This window comes from Myotis nattereri (assembly GCF_964212035.1).
Source record: "Myotis nattereri genome assembly, chromosome: 2".
NCBI classification, from domain to species: Eukaryota; Metazoa; Chordata; class Mammalia; order Chiroptera; family Vespertilionidae; genus Myotis; species Myotis nattereri.
The window spans coordinates 41,404,106-41,423,999 of NC_138076.1; the positions used below are offsets into that span (position 1 = coordinate 41,404,106).

At 41.5% G+C, this 19,894-nt stretch overlaps 1 protein-coding gene across 1 annotated transcript in view; it reads right to left on the reverse strand.

The window, feature by feature from the left end:
* IPO5 (importin 5) overlaps positions 1-18,928 on the reverse strand; it is a 61,772-nt gene extending 42,844 nt beyond the window's left edge. The window contains exons 1-6 of the mRNA XM_081082505.1: positions 18,824-18,928; positions 10,939-11,019; positions 6,955-7,147; positions 3,462-3,564; positions 1,870-1,966; positions 1,158-1,262 (exon numbers count right to left, since the gene is read on the reverse strand). Coding sequence (XP_080938631.1) covers positions 1,158-1,262; positions 1,870-1,966; positions 3,462-3,564; positions 6,955-7,147; positions 10,939-11,019; positions 18,824-18,913 — 669 coding nt within the window. The 5' untranslated portion in view covers positions 18,914-18,928. The remainder of the gene's footprint in view (positions 1-1,157; positions 1,263-1,869; positions 1,967-3,461; positions 3,565-6,954; positions 7,148-10,938; positions 11,020-18,823) is intronic.
* Positions 18,929-19,894: the final 966 nt, after the last annotated feature.

The window sequence follows — 19,894 nt, forward strand, 5'->3', positions numbered from 1 at the left end:
TGTGCTCGTCAGCCACAAGCTTGGCTTTTCTGGCTGAATGATGCTCCCCTTGTAGGAGTGCACTCACCACCAGGGGGCAGCTCCTGTGTTGAGTGTCCACCCCCTGGTTGTCAGTGTGCGTCATAGGGAACGGTCTTTCTGCCGTCGGGCCAAAACGAGCTCTCTGACATCCCCTGAGAGGTCCTGGATTGTGAGAGGGCGCAGGCCAGGCCAAGGGACCTCACTGGTGCACAATTGAGGCAGGGGAAGGATGCAGGAGGTTGGCCAACTGGAGACGGACCACAGGAGGGCTCCAGGGCATGTCCAGCCCATCTTGCTCAGCCCCGATCTGCTATACCCTAGTAGCAAGCTAACCTATTGGTCAGAGCGTCTACCCCTGGTGGTCAGTGCACATCATAGCAACTGGTCGACTAGTCGACTGTCTGCTCCCTGGTGGTCAGTGCCCATCATATCGAGTGGTAGAGCATGTATGTGAGTTATGTTACCTATTCATTTCATTTTAGGACAGAATATGGGAAGTTATAAAATATGTTATTAAAAAATGGGTTTAGGGTCTAACAAGATTAACTGCACCAATTTACTCAATCTTACTTTACCTTCTCATTTAGGCAGAAGGTGTCCTTAACATAATAACTTATCCTTGACATTCAATAATGGGAATTAACCATAAACTATAATACAAACTGCTATAAACCCTCTGGTTAAGAACTGCAGTCTGATTTGGGTTTGAATCATGCAGGATGCCTCCACTTCCCAACACTGTGACCTTGCCAACTTTCTTATCCCCTCCACCTTAGTTTTTCCTTATGTAAAATGGGCATTTAATTTCATAAATTATTTGGTTGATTCAATAGAAATAACCGATGTGATTACATACTCAATAAGCATAAGTTGCTTATATCATCTGTATTATAGAAAAACTCTGAAACTCTAAATATTTTAAAAGACTAAGAACCTATCAAAGCTAATAGATGTGAATTCAAAGCAGACAATTATTTGCATGTTTTGTTCACTGCTGTATCCCCAGTGCCTAGTACCAGCACATAGTACACAATGTATATTTACTGAATAAATGAATGTTAACTCTGATATGCATTTATTAAACTACAGAAACCAATGAAGATATAATTATCACCTATTTTAAATAGTCTACTTACCTGTAAGAATCCAGGTAACAAGTCAGCAAAATGTTTGAACAGAGCAACATTATGCTCATTTGCAAGGATAAATGCAGCTGTAGCTCTAGCAGATAGTGTTCGGATCTAAAGGGATGAGAGTAAAAGATATCAAACACGAGACATTTTTAATGGATGCAAGTCCAAGTTTTGTTACTAAGGATGAAGTTTTCTCTTGATCAGTAAAACTATTTATATATAGACTAGTGGCCTGGTGCAGTTTCATGCACGCTGAAAGAAAATTAATTAGAAGAAATATTTTAATATTGCTATTTGCCCTCTCTCTATAACAGAAGTGCCAACCAAATTCAAGATCGACAATGACAGATGGAAACACACGCATGCGATTGGCGCCAGCAGGAGCTTTATATGTATCATGCATGTGCAAGTCAACATTTATTTTTAAATTGCCAGTGGGTGTCATATGTACTGGCCGGTTGGTCATACATACATACATACATACATACATACAGTCAGTCACTTAGTCTTTTATATATACAGATTTGGGGGGGGGGGGGTAAAGAATTATAAATTAGGTCATCTGGAAAACCAGATGGGCTGAGCTCCCAAATGGCGCCAGCCTAGTATTTATATTTTAAAGTATTAAAGACAATCTCCATATACATAAATTCTTTCACAAGTTAGATGTTATCTTAAATTAGGTGTTAATGTAAAGAAAGTTGAAATGATTTACCGCTGGATGTTCCTGATCTTGCATACATTGAACTAACATCCGTTTGATGACGTCTAAATAGTGCTGCTGTTGGTTCCCAAAAATTCCAGGGAAGTTCCTAAAAAATGATTCAAAGCATTTGTTTTTTTAAAAAAAAACTACATTACATCTGCCCCGGCCAGATAGCTTAGTTGCTTAGAGTGTTGTCTTATTACCCCAAGGCTGCGGGTTAGACCTGCAGTCAGAATCAACCAATGAATATATAAATAAGTGGAAAACCAAATCAATGCTTCTCTCTCTCTCTATCTTTTCCTCTTTCTAAAGTCAATAAGAAACTACATTTCATCTTAGTAAAGTGATAACTAGAATATTTAATTAAATGTCTACCTGATTCAAAAGTATCAATCCTTAAGGTTGAAAAATACCCATCCCTCCAAGCAATCTCCTTTTGGGGTTGGGTGAATGGAAACACACATAGTGGAGGTGATTAGGCTGGGAGTAGGGGGACCCAGGTGTACATGACTAAGCCACCCATCCCAGCCCAGTGCTTTCTTCTTATGCTCTGTCTCAGTGGGAAGCTAACCTGAAGTGCAGGATGGGACAAGAGAAACCACTCAGTTGCACATAGTAGCGGCAGTAAACATGCGTTCTCACACAATCTGCTCCTAGTCTTGGTGATCCAGGGTAGTTTAAGTTCTGCTCTACTTTAAACTAGGTAAACAAACTAAATACTTTTACTTAATTCTCTACTCTGGATTGACATAAATAAATAAAATACATCTGACAAATTAAGGAGAAAATGGTATTAATATCTACCCTTATCCTCTTGAAGATGCTCAGGGTATACTTTATAGAAAATTATAAATCCAATTTTATTTTAAATACAATGAACTGTGTAACATGGCAGGGCAAAATTTTTCTTAATGCAGATAGTTACTGCATTCTAAACTGATCATCTGCTTGTACACAGCAGTTTATTAAAATATTACATTTTTATAAAGCTTGACCACAGAAGACCCAGAAAACAATGGGATTCACGAGCCCTTTCTTTCTCTTCAAGATGCCATTACTAAAGCAGCTTTTTAAAAACTACATTTAGTACTGTGTACATTTCCAAATAAAGCTGAAGAAACCGTTCCAGAATTTTTTCAAATAATAAGAAAAGAAAAGAAAAAAATAAAGCTCCAGCCCGGCCGGGCATGGCTATGTTGAGCGTTGATGTATGAGCTAGGAGGTCATAGTTCAATTTCCGCTAAGGGCACATGCCTGGGTTGTGGGCTGGATCCCCAATGTGGGGCCTGCAGGAGGCAGCCAATCAACGATTTTCTCTCATCACTGATGTTTCTGTCTCTCCCTCTCCGCTCCTCTCTGAAATCTATTGTAAAAAAATATTAAAAAAATAAAGCTCCAGAGAACCCTCATATACAAATGAGGATCATAATATGAAATAAAAAACTTTTGTTGTTGTTTTTTTTTCAATTTTACTTCCAACACAAATATAAAGCTTATCTGAAGGCTTTTTCAGAATAAAAAGTTGTTAAACTAGAAAATAAAAATGTGCTTTGCGTATTCATGACATGAACATTTTCAAAAAATTAGATCAAGGTATATACCAGAAAATGTGAAGGGCAGCTTCCCGCAGTCCCATATTTTGAGAGCTGACTGAATCAAAAAGGAACTTCAAACCTTCAGGCCATTGGTTGTTACCATCCTCATCTAAAAGTAAAGAAATCCAGGCATAAAGTGTGTAAGTCAAAACTTCAAATCATTAGGGTGAATCCTTTCATTATAAGCCTCATTCAAAATATACAGCAGAAAATGTCATTTGCTCTATATTAAAAAAACTTCTAACACAATTAGGTTCTTTAACCTAAAAATGACATAATCCTATATAATAAAGAGCTAATACGCAAATGGTTGTCACTCTCATGCCTTAACGGCTCAGACACTCAACAATGGGGAGAGAGGAATGGGGACCAGCCATGCACAAATGAGCTCATGAGAGAGGAATGGGGACAAGCCAGACTTCGGCCCGGCACCTGCAGCTGCAGCCCAGGCAAAGCCGGCCCAGGTACTGGGTGCCTGTGGTCTGCCAGAGGGAGGGAAGCCTGGGTCCCCGGTGCCTGCAACCGGTTGGAAGAGGGAATCCTGGGTCGCGGGTGCGGGGTGAGGCAGAGGCGGTTAGGGGCGATCAGGCCAGCAGGGGAGCAGCTAGGGGCGATCAGGCCAGCAAGGGAGCAGTTAGGGCAATCAGGCTGGTAGGGGAGCAGTTAGGAGTGATCAAGTAGGCAGACAGAGGTGGTTAGGGGCAATCAGGCAGAGGGGTTAGGGGTGATCAGGCAGGTGAGTGGTTAGGAGCCAGGGGTCCCAGATTGCAAGAGGGAGTCGGACATCCCCCGAGGGACCCTGGATTGGAGAGGGTGCAGGCTGGGCTGAGGGACAACCCCTGGCCCCACCCCCATGCATGAATTTCGTGCACTGGACCTCTAGTAATCTTATAAAAAACAATTGTTTATATTTAGGTTACATAGCACAAGTATTAAATGGGGGTCACTTCTAAGGAGTGGTATTTGGAGAAAAGGCATCACTGTGACTATTTGGTTGAATCTTTGTATATATACTATTGTTATTAAAGAGTTTAAAAAGTAGGCAAAGCTAATATATGGTAACAAGGTCTTGAAACCAAAATAATTATTACTTTCAAACTGTAGATGAAATGAGATTGGGAATCCCTGGACCCAGAGCAGGGTGCTCACGCTTTCCAGTTTTAAGTGATACCAGATTTTCTCAACGTATTTACTTTTAAACAAGATTTTAAAACACAAAATTTTTTAGCTACTTTGTAATAAAAATAAACAACCACAAAAATATACTGCATTAGTTAACTCACCATTTATACCCTTACAAAAAATGTAAAAAAGAGTTGTAGAAATTGCAATTGCACTTTTTCTTGTTAAAAATTTCCCACATTATTTGATTTTCTGAAATGAGTGCTACTTAGTGAGATTAAGAAAAATACCCTTCACCTAGCTTTTTAACATAAAAATGTTGCTTTGAGCAGTAATAAAATAGCTACTTTAAAGAAAAAATTTATGGCCCTGGCTGCATAGCTCAGTTGGTTAGAGCGTCATCCTGATACACCTAGGTTGCAGGTTCAGTCACTGGTCAGGCACATACAAGAATCAACCAATAAATGCATAAATAAGTGGAACAATAAACTTATTTCTTTCTCTCAAACTAATAAAAGAAAAACCTTTAAAATATATTTTTATTGATTTTTGAAAGGGAGAGCGAGAGAGAAATAGAAACATCAATAATGACAGAGAATCATTGATTGGCTGTCTCCTGTATTCCCCAGACTGGGGATCGAGCGTATAACCCAGGCATGTGCCCTGACCTGGAATCAAATGGTAACTTCTTGGTTCATAGGTCGACACTCAACCACTGAACCACACTGGCCTGTCAATAAATGAAAAAATTTTAAAATACTATGAAGAGCACACATAGAAACATTTTGAAATGTTTCTATTATCAAATGATTGAATTAAAAAAAATGTCACCTATAAAAACTCTTATCTGTACAGTTAAAAAATTTAAAAATACGCTCTAGCCGGTTGTGATCAGTGGTTAGTGTCCGTCCCCAGACTGAAGGGTCTCAGGATTTTGTAAGCTTTTTTAAAAATTCGAAATTAAGAGTTTCACCCTGATCAGCGTGGCTCAGTTGGGTTGGAGCGTTGTCCCATGCACTGAAAGGCTTCACGTTTAATTCCGGTAGGGCACACATGGGAGGCAACAGACTGATGTTTCTCTCTTTCCCTTCCTCTCTCTCTAAAATCAATAAAAATACATATTAAAAACACTGTTTCAGCCCTAGTTGGTTTGGCTCAGTGGATAGAGCATCAGCCTGCATACTGAAGGGTCCTCGGTTCAATTCTAGTCAAGAGCACATACCTTGGTTGCAGGCTCCTCCCTGGCCCGGGCACATGTAGGAGGCAACCAATCAATGTGTTTCTCTCACATTGATAGTTCTGTCTTTCCCTCTCTATAAAAATCAATGAAAAAATATCCTTGGGTGAGGATTAAAAAAAAAATTGTTTCAGTGGGTTTTGAATTATTTTGGTAGTTAAGATTACAGAATTGGTTATGTATTTTTTTTTTTTTTTACTAGCACAACCAACAATGTTCTCCCACTTAGCCCTTATCTTAGTGAGGTATCCTTTCAACCTTTGAAAATGTCACTTAAGTGAATTAAGTTTAAAATTACATTTATGAATCTGTCAAAAAAAAATAACAAAGAATATTCTATTACTTTATTCATATTTTTAGAATGACCAAAAAGTCTTGACTGTTGATAAAATGCAATTTTAGCAGTTTTCCTTTTATCTTATCCTTTAAAAATATTTTTGGATATTTTACATGTAAATAGTACAATAGCACATAATTTAGAAATACACAAATATAATAGCAAAAGCACCTGGATTCCACTAATATCTTCTTATATTGGCAAGTCTATAAAGTAGGCTATAAATAAGACTATGCTTTCAAAACTGTACAATTTTCAAGCAAACTATAATACTAATTCTCACATGATAAACACCAATGGTATGGCTGCATTTTATAAACATCTATCATTTTGGACCTAAATGCAGAATCCATAATCACTCTCATTTTGAACAGAATAAGTGATACTCCGGTACTTGTGAAGTTTCCTCTACAGATTCCACTTTTAAAAAAAAGAATATACACTTGACCCTTGAACAACGGTGGTGGGGGGTGGTTTAGGGGTACCGACCCCAAACATAATAGAAAAATCACAATTAAGGTTTGACTCCCCTAATTTGTCTCAGTATCCGCTGGGGAATGATCCTAGGACCTGTGTCAGGTAACAAAATTCACAGATGCTCAAGTCCATTACATAAGATGGTGTAGAACAATGCATACAGTCAACCCTCCGTATCCAGACTCCCAACAGAGAATTGCAAAAAAAAAAAAAAAAAAAAAATCCCCATATCAAGTGGACCCATGCAATTCAAACTCATGCTGTTCAATGTCAACTGTGTTTTTTCTTTTATAACATTATAATAATAAATGCATTTGCATACAAACCTATTAAATTTCTGGCCAACTCTGCAGCAATATCACAAATTTTCTTCCTCATGCTAGACTGTGTTTCCATTTGAATAATCATTAGTAGTTCACTCTTGATGGCAGTCTGGACATCAGAAGGAAGAGTTGGGTAGACTTCATCAAATGCAGAGGACAAAAGACGTCTTAGGAGAACAGCAGCCATTTGTCTAGCCTATAAATAGATAATATTGTTAATAACTTAGTGTCTTCCTAAAGAAAAAAATTTCCAACAAACTAGATTCCCTCTGCCATTTATGTATTTCACTACTCTATTTTAATCCTCAACCAAGGATATTTTTTCCATTGATATTTAAAGTAGAGTGGAAGGGAGGGAGGACTGGGAGAGAGAGATGGAAGAAGGAGGGGAAGAGAGAAACATCCTTATGAGAGAGACACATTGATTGGTTGCCTCAGGGGGTGGGGGTCGGGATGGGATGTGTGTGCAACCAAGAATGTGCCCTTGACCAGGAATCGAACCCGTGACTCTTTGTTCCTGGGGCTGATGCTCGAACCACTAAGCAAAACTGGCCAGGGCTCACAACTCTTTTTACAATTCATTCCAAAAGCATTTTATCAGATTTTGTAAAAAACACATAAAAGTATTTCTAATCACATTAGCCTACTATATAAGAAAATACCATCCAAAAGTATTTTTTTTTATAGCTGAGTAAAAGACCTGAACATATTACATCTCAAATAGGAACACATATCACAACAGTGATAAACCTGTTTAAAATTCCTATTTTTAATACAATCTTTGGAGAGTAAAACAGATCTTAATAAAAGCTGTAAATCCCATAATGACCTTTTCCTACTTCTCCATTTGGCGCTCACTCTAGTATCCGAAGTGCATTTTCCACATAATTGCATACTGCCAGCCTGGTCTATCTTGTTATATTACTGACTTTTCATTAACCTCTTTAGATAAAATGCTATCAAATCTATTTGTGTTTATGCTTCATTCATGCAAACAAATATTTTAAGTTCCCAACACCAAAAAAATGATAATCAATCTCAATGTGCATATTCTTATCCCATTTTTAAACCTGAAGAATTTATTTAAGTTTGGTGTTTTCTGTATATTCCTTTAGATCAGCGGTTCTCAACCTGTGGGTCGCGACCCCTTTGGCGGTCAAACGACCCTTTCACAGGGGTCGCCTAAGACCCTCCTGCATATCAGATATTTACATTACAATTCATAACAGTAGCAACATTACAGTTATGAAGTAGCAACGAAAATAATTTTATGGTTGGGTCACAACATGAGGAACTGTATTTAAAGGGCCAGAAGGTTGAGAACCACTGCTTTAGATTATCAAAAGTTGACACAAACACCATTCTAAAATTTGATCATATTAAACCCATTAGCCAAACTATACATATTTTTTTCTTTTTTTGGGCTATAGCTATTCTTTATCAAATTACTTTGGGACTATGATCAACAAAAAGAGCTAAGTTATACAAATAAAATTTGCCAATTTTTTTCTCCATTTACTTTTCACTGAGAAATCTTTTCAACTGAACTACTTATAACAGACAGCAAACTTATTAAAAAATTTATACTCTAGCCCTAGGCTGGTTTGGCTCAGTTGATAGAGTGTCGGTCTACGGACTGAATGGTCCTGGGTTCGATTACAGTCAAGGGCACATGCCCAGGTTGCAGGCTTGATCCCCACTGGGGGGGGGGAGGGGGCATGCAGGAGGCAGCCAATCGATGATCCTCTCTCATCACTGATGTTTCTATTTCTCTTTGTCCCTCTCCCTTCTTCTCTGAAATCAATAAAAATATTTAAAAAGAAAAAAATTGTTACACTCTACCATTAGATCATGATTTGAAAAAAATTATAATACTTTATATATTAGCTCTAGTTGGTTTGGGTCAGTGGATAGTCAGCCCTCAGACTGAAGGGTCCTGGGTTCGGTTTCTGTCAAGGGCACATACTTCGGTTGCAGGCTCGATCCCTGGCCCTGGTTGGGGTGCTGCAGGAAGCACCTGTTCGATGTCTCTCTCTCACATGGATGTTTCTCTCTGTCTCTCTCTCTTCCTTACACACTTTCTAAAAATCAATGGAAATATAGCCTTGGGTAAGGATTAACAACAAAAAAAAATTTAAACTCTAGATTCAAAGTGGTTAAAATGCCCATAAAAGTGGCTAAAATATTTCCATTCTCACACATACACTGAAAACTATGAAGCCACAATAAAAATGCTGAGGCCAGTTCACAATTATCTTATTCCTAAACCAAATTAAGATTTAAATGGGGTTCAATATAGGTATTTTTTAAAATCTTCACCTGAGGATTATGTTTCTATTGATTTTTAGAGAAAGAGGAAGGGAGAAACATGGATGTAAGAAACAGATCAGTTGGCTCCCACATGTGCCCAGACTGGGGATCAAACCCACAACCTTTTGGTGTAGGGAATGATGCTCCAATCAACTGTGCCACCTGGTCAAGACTCAATATGGGTTTTTAAAAGTAAAATTCAGTAATTTTTATATTATTCTGTTTTAAAATTTGTTTTGTAGCTGTGCACCCTCCCTGTGGGAAGCATGCTCTGGCCTTTTCCCTCCCCTTCTTCTTCTTTCCAGGTGTCCTAACCTTTGCCTTTCTTTCCCCTAAGCTCCAAGGGCCCTTTTGTTTCTGTAATGTTCCCTGAGACTACACAGCCCACGTGGGTCACTTCTGCTATTTCTGTAACTTTTCAAATAAATCTTCTCTTAAAATTTGAAAAAAAAAAATTGTCTTGTAGCTAACTTGCATCTATCTTCAAGCATTAAATTAGCCAACTTTTTAGAGATTTAAGTTTGTTGTTCATATTTGACATTCATTTTGAATTAAAGAATAGATATATTTTAAAAAGGTGAAGAAGTGTCTTTTGTCATCTACTTTAAGAAATCAGGGCATATTTATACTCTTTTCTAAGTGTTATCAGAGAATATTAAATGGCCAATTTAAAGTCGGGTGTATTACTATATACAACTTTAGTGTGACTTCCTTTTCACCATGTGTTAATATAAGCATTTAATATATAATGTGACCATTAATAAAGCAGTCTTACGTTACAAATTCTAAGAGCATGTCACAGATAGAGTAAGTTTTCTAGATTTGGGTATTTTGACGCTTTGTCCAAAATAAACAGTATATTCAATTCACATTCAATGTTATACACAGGTATTACTTTTGGGAAGAAAGAAATGAGCTAAAAATTCATAGAAAAGCAGTAAGAAACTATAAATTTGATTTGGTAACTAGGTAATTTGGTAAAAGCCATGATTTTAAAAGGACTCTACAAAATGTCCTTTATTCCCTAAACATCTTTATAGTATTCTTCTCCATTTAGAGATAGCTATAAGGATAACATTTTAAAAGATAGATAAAAAGTATTTTTTTTCAGAATCATTTAGCAACACATTAAAATACTGAAAGAATTAAATTCCTTCCTTTAGAATGAACTGTCTTGAGCTAGAAAATTTTGTATAGCCACGGAAATCACTTATATTTAATAATTTTAATGTAATTATTTAAAAAATACTAACTTTTAAATATTCTGGACACATCATCTACATGGGGGACACATCATCGTCATTTTTAATATGAGCACTTAAAAAACGTTTTAACTCCAAAACAGCTTCTAGCAAATAAGTTCAAAGTTCTGGTAATGTCTGCACAGTAACAGTAGTTTTCACTAACCACTTTGACCACCATCTAATACCCAACTTATAAGAATATATTCTCGCCCTGGCTGGTGTGGTTCAGTGGCTAGAACATTTGATTCTGGTCAAGGGCACATGCTTGGTTGGCAGGCTCAATCCCCAGTAGGGGGCATGCAGGAGGCGGCCAATCAGTGATTCTCTCATTATTGATGTTTCTGTCTCTCCCTCTCCCTTTTTCTCTGAAATAATTAATAATAATAATAATAGTAATAATAATAAAAGAATATATTCTCAAATATTATAGTACCTCCTCAGCAGCTGTAGTATTTCTGATGGCCTGTAAGAGGAATGTGATCTTTGACTGGCCTGGGATATTCTCATAGGTTTCCTGCATGAAAAAGAAAAACATGAAAGGTTAGAATATAGTTAGAAAACATCATGAGTACACCAGTGAAAAGAAATGAAGGCTGGGAAAGATCCATGCATGGGAAGTCATATAATCTAGGCCTGGTGTTAAAATTTCCTCCTGTACCATAAAATATACTTCAGATAGGTTAGGGGAAAAAAGATGTTCAAGGAGTTATTTATTAAATTCCTTCCTACCATTATCCCTCAGATTTTTTTTGACGTGTACACATTTCCCCAACTTTTGATCCCCTGATTAACAAAACTCAAGGCCTATGAAGGTATTAAATGTGACTTGAGCTACCATGTTGCAAAGTACTCACTATCTCCTTAGATCATGGAAAACTGGTTACCTTGTCATCAACATTTTTAGATCAGAAGATATGGAACTGGTTCAAATGAGCACTACTTACAACTATCAGATGAAGCAAGTCAGAGAAAGGGAAAGTGTTCAAATTCTTTATGCTACCTTTTTTTTCAAGAAAGGATTATACTAAAACCATATTATACACAAAAATACATGTATACAGTCAGAAAAAATTTGACCAGGAAACTTTAGTAGATTTTGAAATCTAGGTTTTGAGACTTAGGACATTTCTCTCCTTTTCCATTAATAATGTCAAATGAGAGCAAACTGGTTAACAAAAACTAAGTTGACACCAAAAGACAGATGGTCAGAGTGGATCAAAATACAGGACCTAAGTATATGATGTCTACAAAATTAAGTGTAAGTATTATCCATATACACGTATAAAAATTCTAACAATAGCAGTCTTTTACAATGGAAAAGAAATCATTAATTTAAGTACACTTTGAATTGTTTTCCCCAAGAAACCTCTTTAAACTGATTGACTAGAATTGGCAATAAGTAAGTATAGACAGTCCATTCTGATCTATCCACTTCAAGGGTATAATGTAGATAACATGCTAATTTTATAGCAGTCTAAGTTCAAAGAGCTTGCCTGCTGTCTACTAGCTACCACCCCCAAAAATGTACCTGGTTTCTCTGGACAGAAGTGAAAAGGACAAAAATGGGAAAACAGGGTGTCTCTGAATCCACATCTACGTTACACTTTTTATTAAGTGCTTGCTCCATGGCATCCTGGAGATAATGACATATCCTATACTAATAAAAGGGTACTATGCTAATTAGGGCAGATGTCTTTCAGATGACCATCCGGATGTCCTTCCAGAAAAATCCTCAGCAGCTGTCTGAGGCGCAGGCAAGCCATGGATGGCGGTTGCTGCTGCCCAGGGCCGGCCTGTGGCTCAGGCAGCCATGGTGGCTGCCAGTGGCAGCAGCAGTAGGATGATGGGGGTGGCGCCTTCCCTTCATTGGCCAGGTAGCCTCTGACAGAGGGAGGCCAAACTGCGGCTTAGGCTGGAGGCTGAGGCAGAGGCCGTGAGGGGCAATCAGTCAGGCAGAGTGGTCAAGGGCGATCAGACAGGCAGGCAGAGTGGTTAGGGGCGATCAAGCAGGCAGGCAGGCGAGCAGTTAGGAGCCAGCGGTTCTGGAGCCCTCAGGGGATGTCTGACGGCCAGTTTAAGCCCAATCCCGCAACCGGTAGTTGGACATCCCCCGAGGGGTACCAGATTGGAGAGGGTGCAGGCCAAGCTGAGGGACTCCCCCCTCCCTAGCCTCTAGTCCTATGTAATAAAAGGCTAATAAGCAAATTGGCCGAATGGTAGAATGACTGGTCACTATGATGTGCACTGACCACCATGGGGCAGACGCTCAATGCAGGAGCTGCCCCCTGGTAGTCAGAGTGCCGCTCAGCCAGAAGCCAGGCTCATGGAGGGCGAGCGCAGTGGGACTCTGCGGCAGCGCTAAGGATGTCCCTCGAGGGCTCCCAGAAGGCGAGAGGGCGCAGGCCAGGCTGAATGCACGAATCTTGTGCACTGAGCCTCTAGTAAGGAAATAAGGCTAAGAAATTATATGACTTGCCCAAGGTAGACCTTGATCTTCTGAGCCTAACTGCACTCAAAATCTCCTTGGCACTAAATGCTCACCGAGTTTCACCCTTAGGGGATGACTCCACCAAACAACCAGTTCTATTTACACAGCACTACAAAGTTTTCAAATTTCTCAAACATTATCTCAATCTAGGGAAGAACAAATTTGGTAGAAAGAATTCAAAATCTTTTGATAACCGCACATTCCTCTCAAGTATACAAGCACACAGAACATAACAATGCTGAAAACTGTAGCACAAAGTAGTCAGAGCTGAGAGAAGATGGCTTGAATTTATTTATCCAGAAATGAGATAATTTATGTAAAAGTATTCAAAAGATTGCAAAAATAGATATACTTTGAGATTTTTCACTTAATCTTTATCAAAGCAACTCAAAAAACAATATAGCCTTTTCATTTATACACTAAAAATGTCTTTTTATTCCTTGTACCTTGGCTTAGCCCCTGGTGTACTGTAGATGCTATAAATGTTAACCCTTAAATCTCCAATGGCTAAATCAAGTTTTGGCAAAAAAAAGTCTTTATTAGTATATCACTCTCAGAAATTCTGTTATAAATTTTGATGATCTCTGACCTTGGCCACATTGAGACTATTAGTGTGAGTTAGCCTATGTTAATTCTAATAGAGACTTATAAAGATTAAGTCAAATATTAAACTCTATTTTATTATAAATTAGAAATCAAGGAGGAACAGTTCAGTATGAGTGACATCTGACTCCTGAGAGAGGTTTCTCCCATTTGATCTGTTCTACTATAACAAATCAGATATAGTATTACAAAACATGGGTCAAGGATAATAGTTTGAAAAGGATAATAGTTTGATAAAAAGAAAATAGCTTTAAAATCTGGTGTAACTTTTCACCTTGGTTGGGTGTCTCAGTTGGTTGGAGCAACATCCCGTACACCAAAATATGGTGGCTTGATTCCCAGTCAAGGCATGTACCCAGGTTTCGGGTTTGATCCCTGTTCAGGGTGCATTCAAGAGGCAACTGATTGATATTTCTGTCTCACATCAATGTCTGTCTGTCTGTCTCTCTCTTTTTCTTTCTCAAATAAAAACAATTTTTAAAAAGTGCCCTCAGGGGAGGGTTTAAAAGTTATGTAAAAATCCTATATAATAAAAGGCTAATATGCAAACCGACCGAACAGCAGAACGACTGGTCACTATGATGCGCACTGACCACCAGGGGACAGACACTCAATGCAGGAGCTGCCTCCTGGTGGTCCAGTGTGCTTCCACAGGGGGGAGTGGTGCTCAGCCAGAAGCCAGGCTCACGGCTGGTGAGCACAGTGGCGGTGGTGGGAGCCACTCCTGTCTCCGCTGCAGGCGGGCGGTAAGGAGCGAGTGAGGGGTCCCAGACTGAGAGAGCCCCGGACTGCAGGCCGGGCTGAGGGACCACCCCAGTGCACAAATTTCGTGCACCAGGCCTCAAATAAATAGATAAATAAATCAAGCAAGCAAGCTTTTTCTTAGTCTAAACAGGCTGAGTCCCACAAAGGCAGGTATGGTATCTTTTCCTCTTGTATTCCTAGAATCTAGCATATTAGAGTATGAAGAATATGTCTAAGCAAACATAAAGAAAACTTCTAAGACTATTCCTAGCACTAGCCCAGGCAAATTCAAAGTCACCAGTGTTGTGGCAAATGAAATTTCAACTCCATTTGTTCTACATGCACAATTGCACAATATAAGGAAATTTCACCTCCCACCTTTCCTGCCCACAAAGGAGAAATGCTAACAGACGTATCTCATCAAGAGAGAAAACTTTTACCCAGTAAACACCTGGGTTCCTCAAAAATCAGATGTAGTATTCAATGTTACCCTCCTTCAATTCAAATCAATATTACAATATTGCCCTCCTTCAATTCAAAGTTCTATATTAGAATCAATGAGGTATAAAGTCAATGGAAAAGTTAATTAGCCCTGGCCAGGTAGCTCAGTTTGTTGGAGCATCGTCCTGCACACCAAAAGGTTGTGGGTTCAATTCCCAGTCAGGGCACATATCTAGGTTATGTGTTCGATCCCAGTTGGGGTGCATACGGGAGGAAACCAATCAGTGTCTCTGTCTCTCTCTCTCTCTCTCTCTCTCTCTCTCTCTCTCTCTCTCTCGGTGCATACGGGAGGAAACCAATCAGTTTCTCTCTCTCTCTCTCTCTCTCTCTCTCTCTCTCTCTCTCTCAATCAATTAAAAAAATATCCTCAGGTGAGAATTAAAAAAAAATTAATAAAAATATACAATCTATGCATATGATTGATAAAATACTTATTTCATAAAGAAATGTCATCATGGCCCTAGCTGGTTTGGTCAGTGGATAGTGTTGGCCTGTGGACTGAAGGGTCCTGGGTTCAATTCTGGTCAAGGGCACATATCTTGGTGATAGGCTCAATCCCCACCCTGGCAAGTGTTAAGAGGCAACCAATCGATGTATCTCTTCTCACATCGATGTTTCTCTCTCTCGCTACTCACTCCCCTCCACTCTCTGCAAAAATCAATGGAAAAAATGTCATCGGGTGAGGATTGATAACAACAAAAAAATGTCAACTCTGGATTACATGTCAATTATTTATTCAATTGTTCATTCATGTTATTATATTTTGAAACAAGGACATTTAAATCATTTCTTCAAATAGTGTAAACGTATTTTTGTAAAGTTAAAGGGAAAAATCCTTGAAGATTTTTAAATAGAAGATATAGAGCCTATCAAATGGTTTATACAATGAAAAAAACTTAAAACTTTTTAAAGTTTTGAAGCTCTTCAATGATTTAAATAATTACAATAAATGAATCTTTTATTGTACTTAACTTCCTATTTTAATATAAAAAAAGTCACCTTAGTCAACAGTTTGGTATTTATGTGTCAACTAAGTATTTTTATTTAGACTGAGTAAATTACAAAGATATTTCCTGAGCCCTGGCCAAGCCCTTAGTGTAAAAAAAAAAAAAAAAAAATTCTGTATTTGTTATATCAGGCTGTGATAAGAGGCTCATTTTCATAATGCAAAAAAAGGGGTATTAGGTATCATTATGTACAGCCATTTCTTTTTTCAAATAATATTTTGCTTTCATTACAGATTAGCATATTACTAAATTATATGGTGCCAAGGAGCTTTCCCTCTAACACTTTTTTCTGTGTCAAATTAAGAAAATCCTGTATTATATTTCACATATTAATATATTCCAAGGATATACTAAAAAAGTAAAATATATTTGAATGTTTTCACTAGGAATAAAGAGACTAAGAGAATAACAGTACTTATTTTCAATTGTTCTATATGAGAAAATTTACTGAATGCTGCTATCCCCAAAGTGATGGAAGTGATAAAAAAAATTTACAACAGGCACCAACTGGAATTCAAGCTGAACCAGACACATATTTTTGTTCTACAGAAGAGAGATTCCCCGCTAGGCTTGACAATAGAGACTTAAGCAACTAGAAGGAAGAGGCAGAATTAAATTAGCTCACTAATTACAATGCTGTTCTGCTTTGCAACACATGGAAATATCTATTATGGGTTGGGATTAAGAACTTATTTCTGTGAAAAACTACTTCTAGAGTTAGCAGAAAGCATTACAATGTTTTAATAGGCATCGTCACATCCCAATGACAGGAGTACAAATTGACGCAACTAATAAATGCATATTACTTTTAAGGACAAATACTTTTAAGTATTCTACAAATAAACCTGGCAAAGTCTGAAAAGATAGGGATACATTTACTTCTATGTACAGCACTGTTTTCAAGAGCAGGACACTGGAAATCTCAATGTTCATTCATAGAGGACTGGTTGCATAAATAATACATCCATAGGATGGAATTCTACATAGCTGCTTTAACAAAATCTCTTATGTGACAATGTGAAAAATACTGAAATAGTCAAGCTGCACAATAATGCGTATTAAAAGCCCTTTCATGCAAAAATGAATATATACATACTAGTAAGCTTTTTCAGGGGTGATTCACAAGACACTTAAAAGTGGTTACCTTTGCAGGGGTCCTCAAACTACGGCCAGCGGGCCACATGCAAATACAAATGTTGTATTTGTTCCCATTTTGTTTTTTTACTTCAAAATAAGATATGTGCAGTGTGCATAGGAATTTGTTCATAGTTTTTTTTTTTAAACTATAGTCTGGCCCTCCAACGGTCTGAGGGACAGTGAACTGGCCCCCTGTTTAAAAAGTTCGAGGACCCCTGCTTTAGAGAATGAGAAGAAACTATCTGCACCCCTTGAAATTTCACCCCGAACAGGTATTCAATGTATAATAAATAAATAAAAAGCCATTAGGATCAAGTTAGTAGTTTTAAAGAACTGAACTTTCAGTGTATTTACTTTGCTAATTATAAAAGCACAAAGTGGCCCGGCTGGTGTGGCTCAGTGGTTGAGCGCCGACCTAGGAACCAGGAGGGTGAAGGTAGGACTGCGGTCAGGGCATATGCCGGGGTTGCAGGCTTGATCCCCAGTAGGGGGTGTGCAAGAGGCAACTGATTCATGATTCTCTGTCTGAAATCAATTAAGAAAAACACACCACATTTAAAAACCACTAAGCGTAACCAGCATTCTTAAATCTATTCACAATCTATTAACAACACTGTGAGACAACTATAAATCTCGTGAGTCCACAGGACCTGTCCCCCGATTTCATCGGCTAGATGTAACAGAAAGGTCTATTTGCTCTGTAAAAAGATCTGGCTGAACATCCTTCACCGAACCATCGAAATCTTCCATCACAAGGTGGCAAAGAACCCCCGTCTGTAACCAAGTTGGGAGATCGCTCCCGATAACGCGCTGCAAAGAAAGTTTCTGCCCTTCCCTGGAGGCGTCTCAAATCAGCTTGGTCTCCACACTGACAGGACACCCTCAGCCTCACACTGAACCAGGGGTGCCTCGCCGCTACTGTGTACATGAACGGCAATACCACTGTCTTTTGAAACTATAGCACAGCTCCACATTTTGGAGGCCAGGAGCCGGAGGTGGTTTAAAAAAAAAAAAATGATTCAGGTGCGATTTCATGAAAATGCAAGACTTAAACATATGGCACCGACCCAGGGGAACAACGGAAGCCCCAGGACACCCCATGTGCGTGATGAGACCACAAATCTCTAGAGAGCAAAGATTTCTCCGAGGGCCGAGCAAAGGCAGGCGGACGCTGCTGGGCAAGAAACCCCAAAGGTAACTTCACCAGACCCTGGGAGAGGTGCGAAATCCAGCCTCCGATATGAGGGACGAGACAGGAGAGCGAGGGCTACGTGGAAACAAGTGGGAAGAAGGCGAGAGGGCTGGACATACATCCCAACAGCGGAGGTTGGGAGCCGAGGGGCAGAGGGTAGCTGGGAGCGAGGGGGCAGCAGAGCAGCGGAGGGGGTGGGCCAGGGAGCCGCCAGGGTTCGGGAGACCGAGGAGGTCGGGCTGGGTGGATGCCGCGGGGAAGCGCGAGCAGGTTCCCACTGGGAGAGAGCGGGAAAGGGGTGAGGGGAACCCCGGGGCCCGCCCCACGCCCCACGCCCCACACCCCACATCCCTCCCCGCCGCCCGGCTTCCCCATCTGGGCGGGGGCAGTATGTCAGGAGCGGCCGCACGTGTGTGCGAAGGGCGGCGGGAGGAAACCGGCGCCGGGCCCCGCGGCTGCAAGAGTCGGAAGGGCCGCGGGCACCGCCGGGAGCCGTGCGCCGCCTCACACGTGGGCTGAGCTGCCGCCGCCCGCCGGGCCCGGCCTGCGCCACCGCGGCGGAGCGGCCGAGGCCCGGTGTGGCGGTGTCGCGGGGAGGATCGGCGCGCCGGCCGGGGCTAGGCGTCCGGGCGACGGGCTCGCTTACCTCTGCCTGTTTCCGGACCACATTGTCGGGGCTGAGCAGGTTTCCCAGGAGCAGGTAGAACTGTTGCTGCTCCGCCGCGGCCGCCGCCATTGCGCTAGGCGTGAGAGAGAGAAGGAGGGAGGGGAGACAGGAGCCGTGAGGCGCGCTGGCGGGCCGGCGGGAGGGGCGGGGGGCGGGCCCAGCGCGGGGACCGGCACCAGCTGTGCGCGCGGGACTAGCTGGGTCGGGCGGGAAAGGGCGGGGCAAAGGAGAAAGGGGAGGATGGGGCGGGGCCTGGCGACCCCTCACCCCGCCGCGGCCGCCGGCGTCGGCGCCTCATTGGCCCTGGGCGCGAGGGGCGGGGCCGAAGCCGCCTCCTCGGGAGCCGCGCGGATTGGCCACGCACCCTGCGGTGCCGTCACTGGCGGCGCGTGGCGTGCCGCTGGGTTAGGAGTGGGTCAGGCTGGTCGGGACTTAGCAACCTCCCTGGGGCCAGGCGGCGTCGCGGGGGAGGCGGGAGGAGCCACTGGCGGGCCTGGCTGCGGCGAGGGGCTCGAGGCCCGGCCGGGGAGGAGGGGCCAGCTCCGAGCGCGGGAGAATTCCGCGCCGCTGGCCGGCCGGCCCCGTCCCGGCAGCCCGGCCCCATCCCGGCAGCCCCAGGAGCGCCCCCAGCTCCTGCGATCCCAAACCCCCACTCCCTGGGGAGGGAGCTCCTTTGAAACCCGTTTCCCACTAAATGGCACATCCACTCTCCCCCGCCCCTCCATCTGTCAGACCCGCCTGGCCGCCCCTCAACGCCGCGCTCCTCGTGACTCACGCCCTGGGCCGGCCCGGAAGAGGGGTTACTCAGCGCTGGGCTCCCGCCAGGCCTCGGCCGCCCGCCTGGGTCCCGGCCCGCCTGTGTAGCGCACCCGCCTCCACTCCCCCCACCCCAGGAGCCTGACTATTTCCTTCAATTCCGGGTTCCTGTTCTTTGGTTGCCAGCAGTTGAGAGAGACCCCCCCCCCCCCCCAAAGCAGCACTGGTTTATAGGGTTGATCTCTCCTGTTTGTTGACTCCCACAGGTACTGGGGGGCTCAGAGACCGTATTTA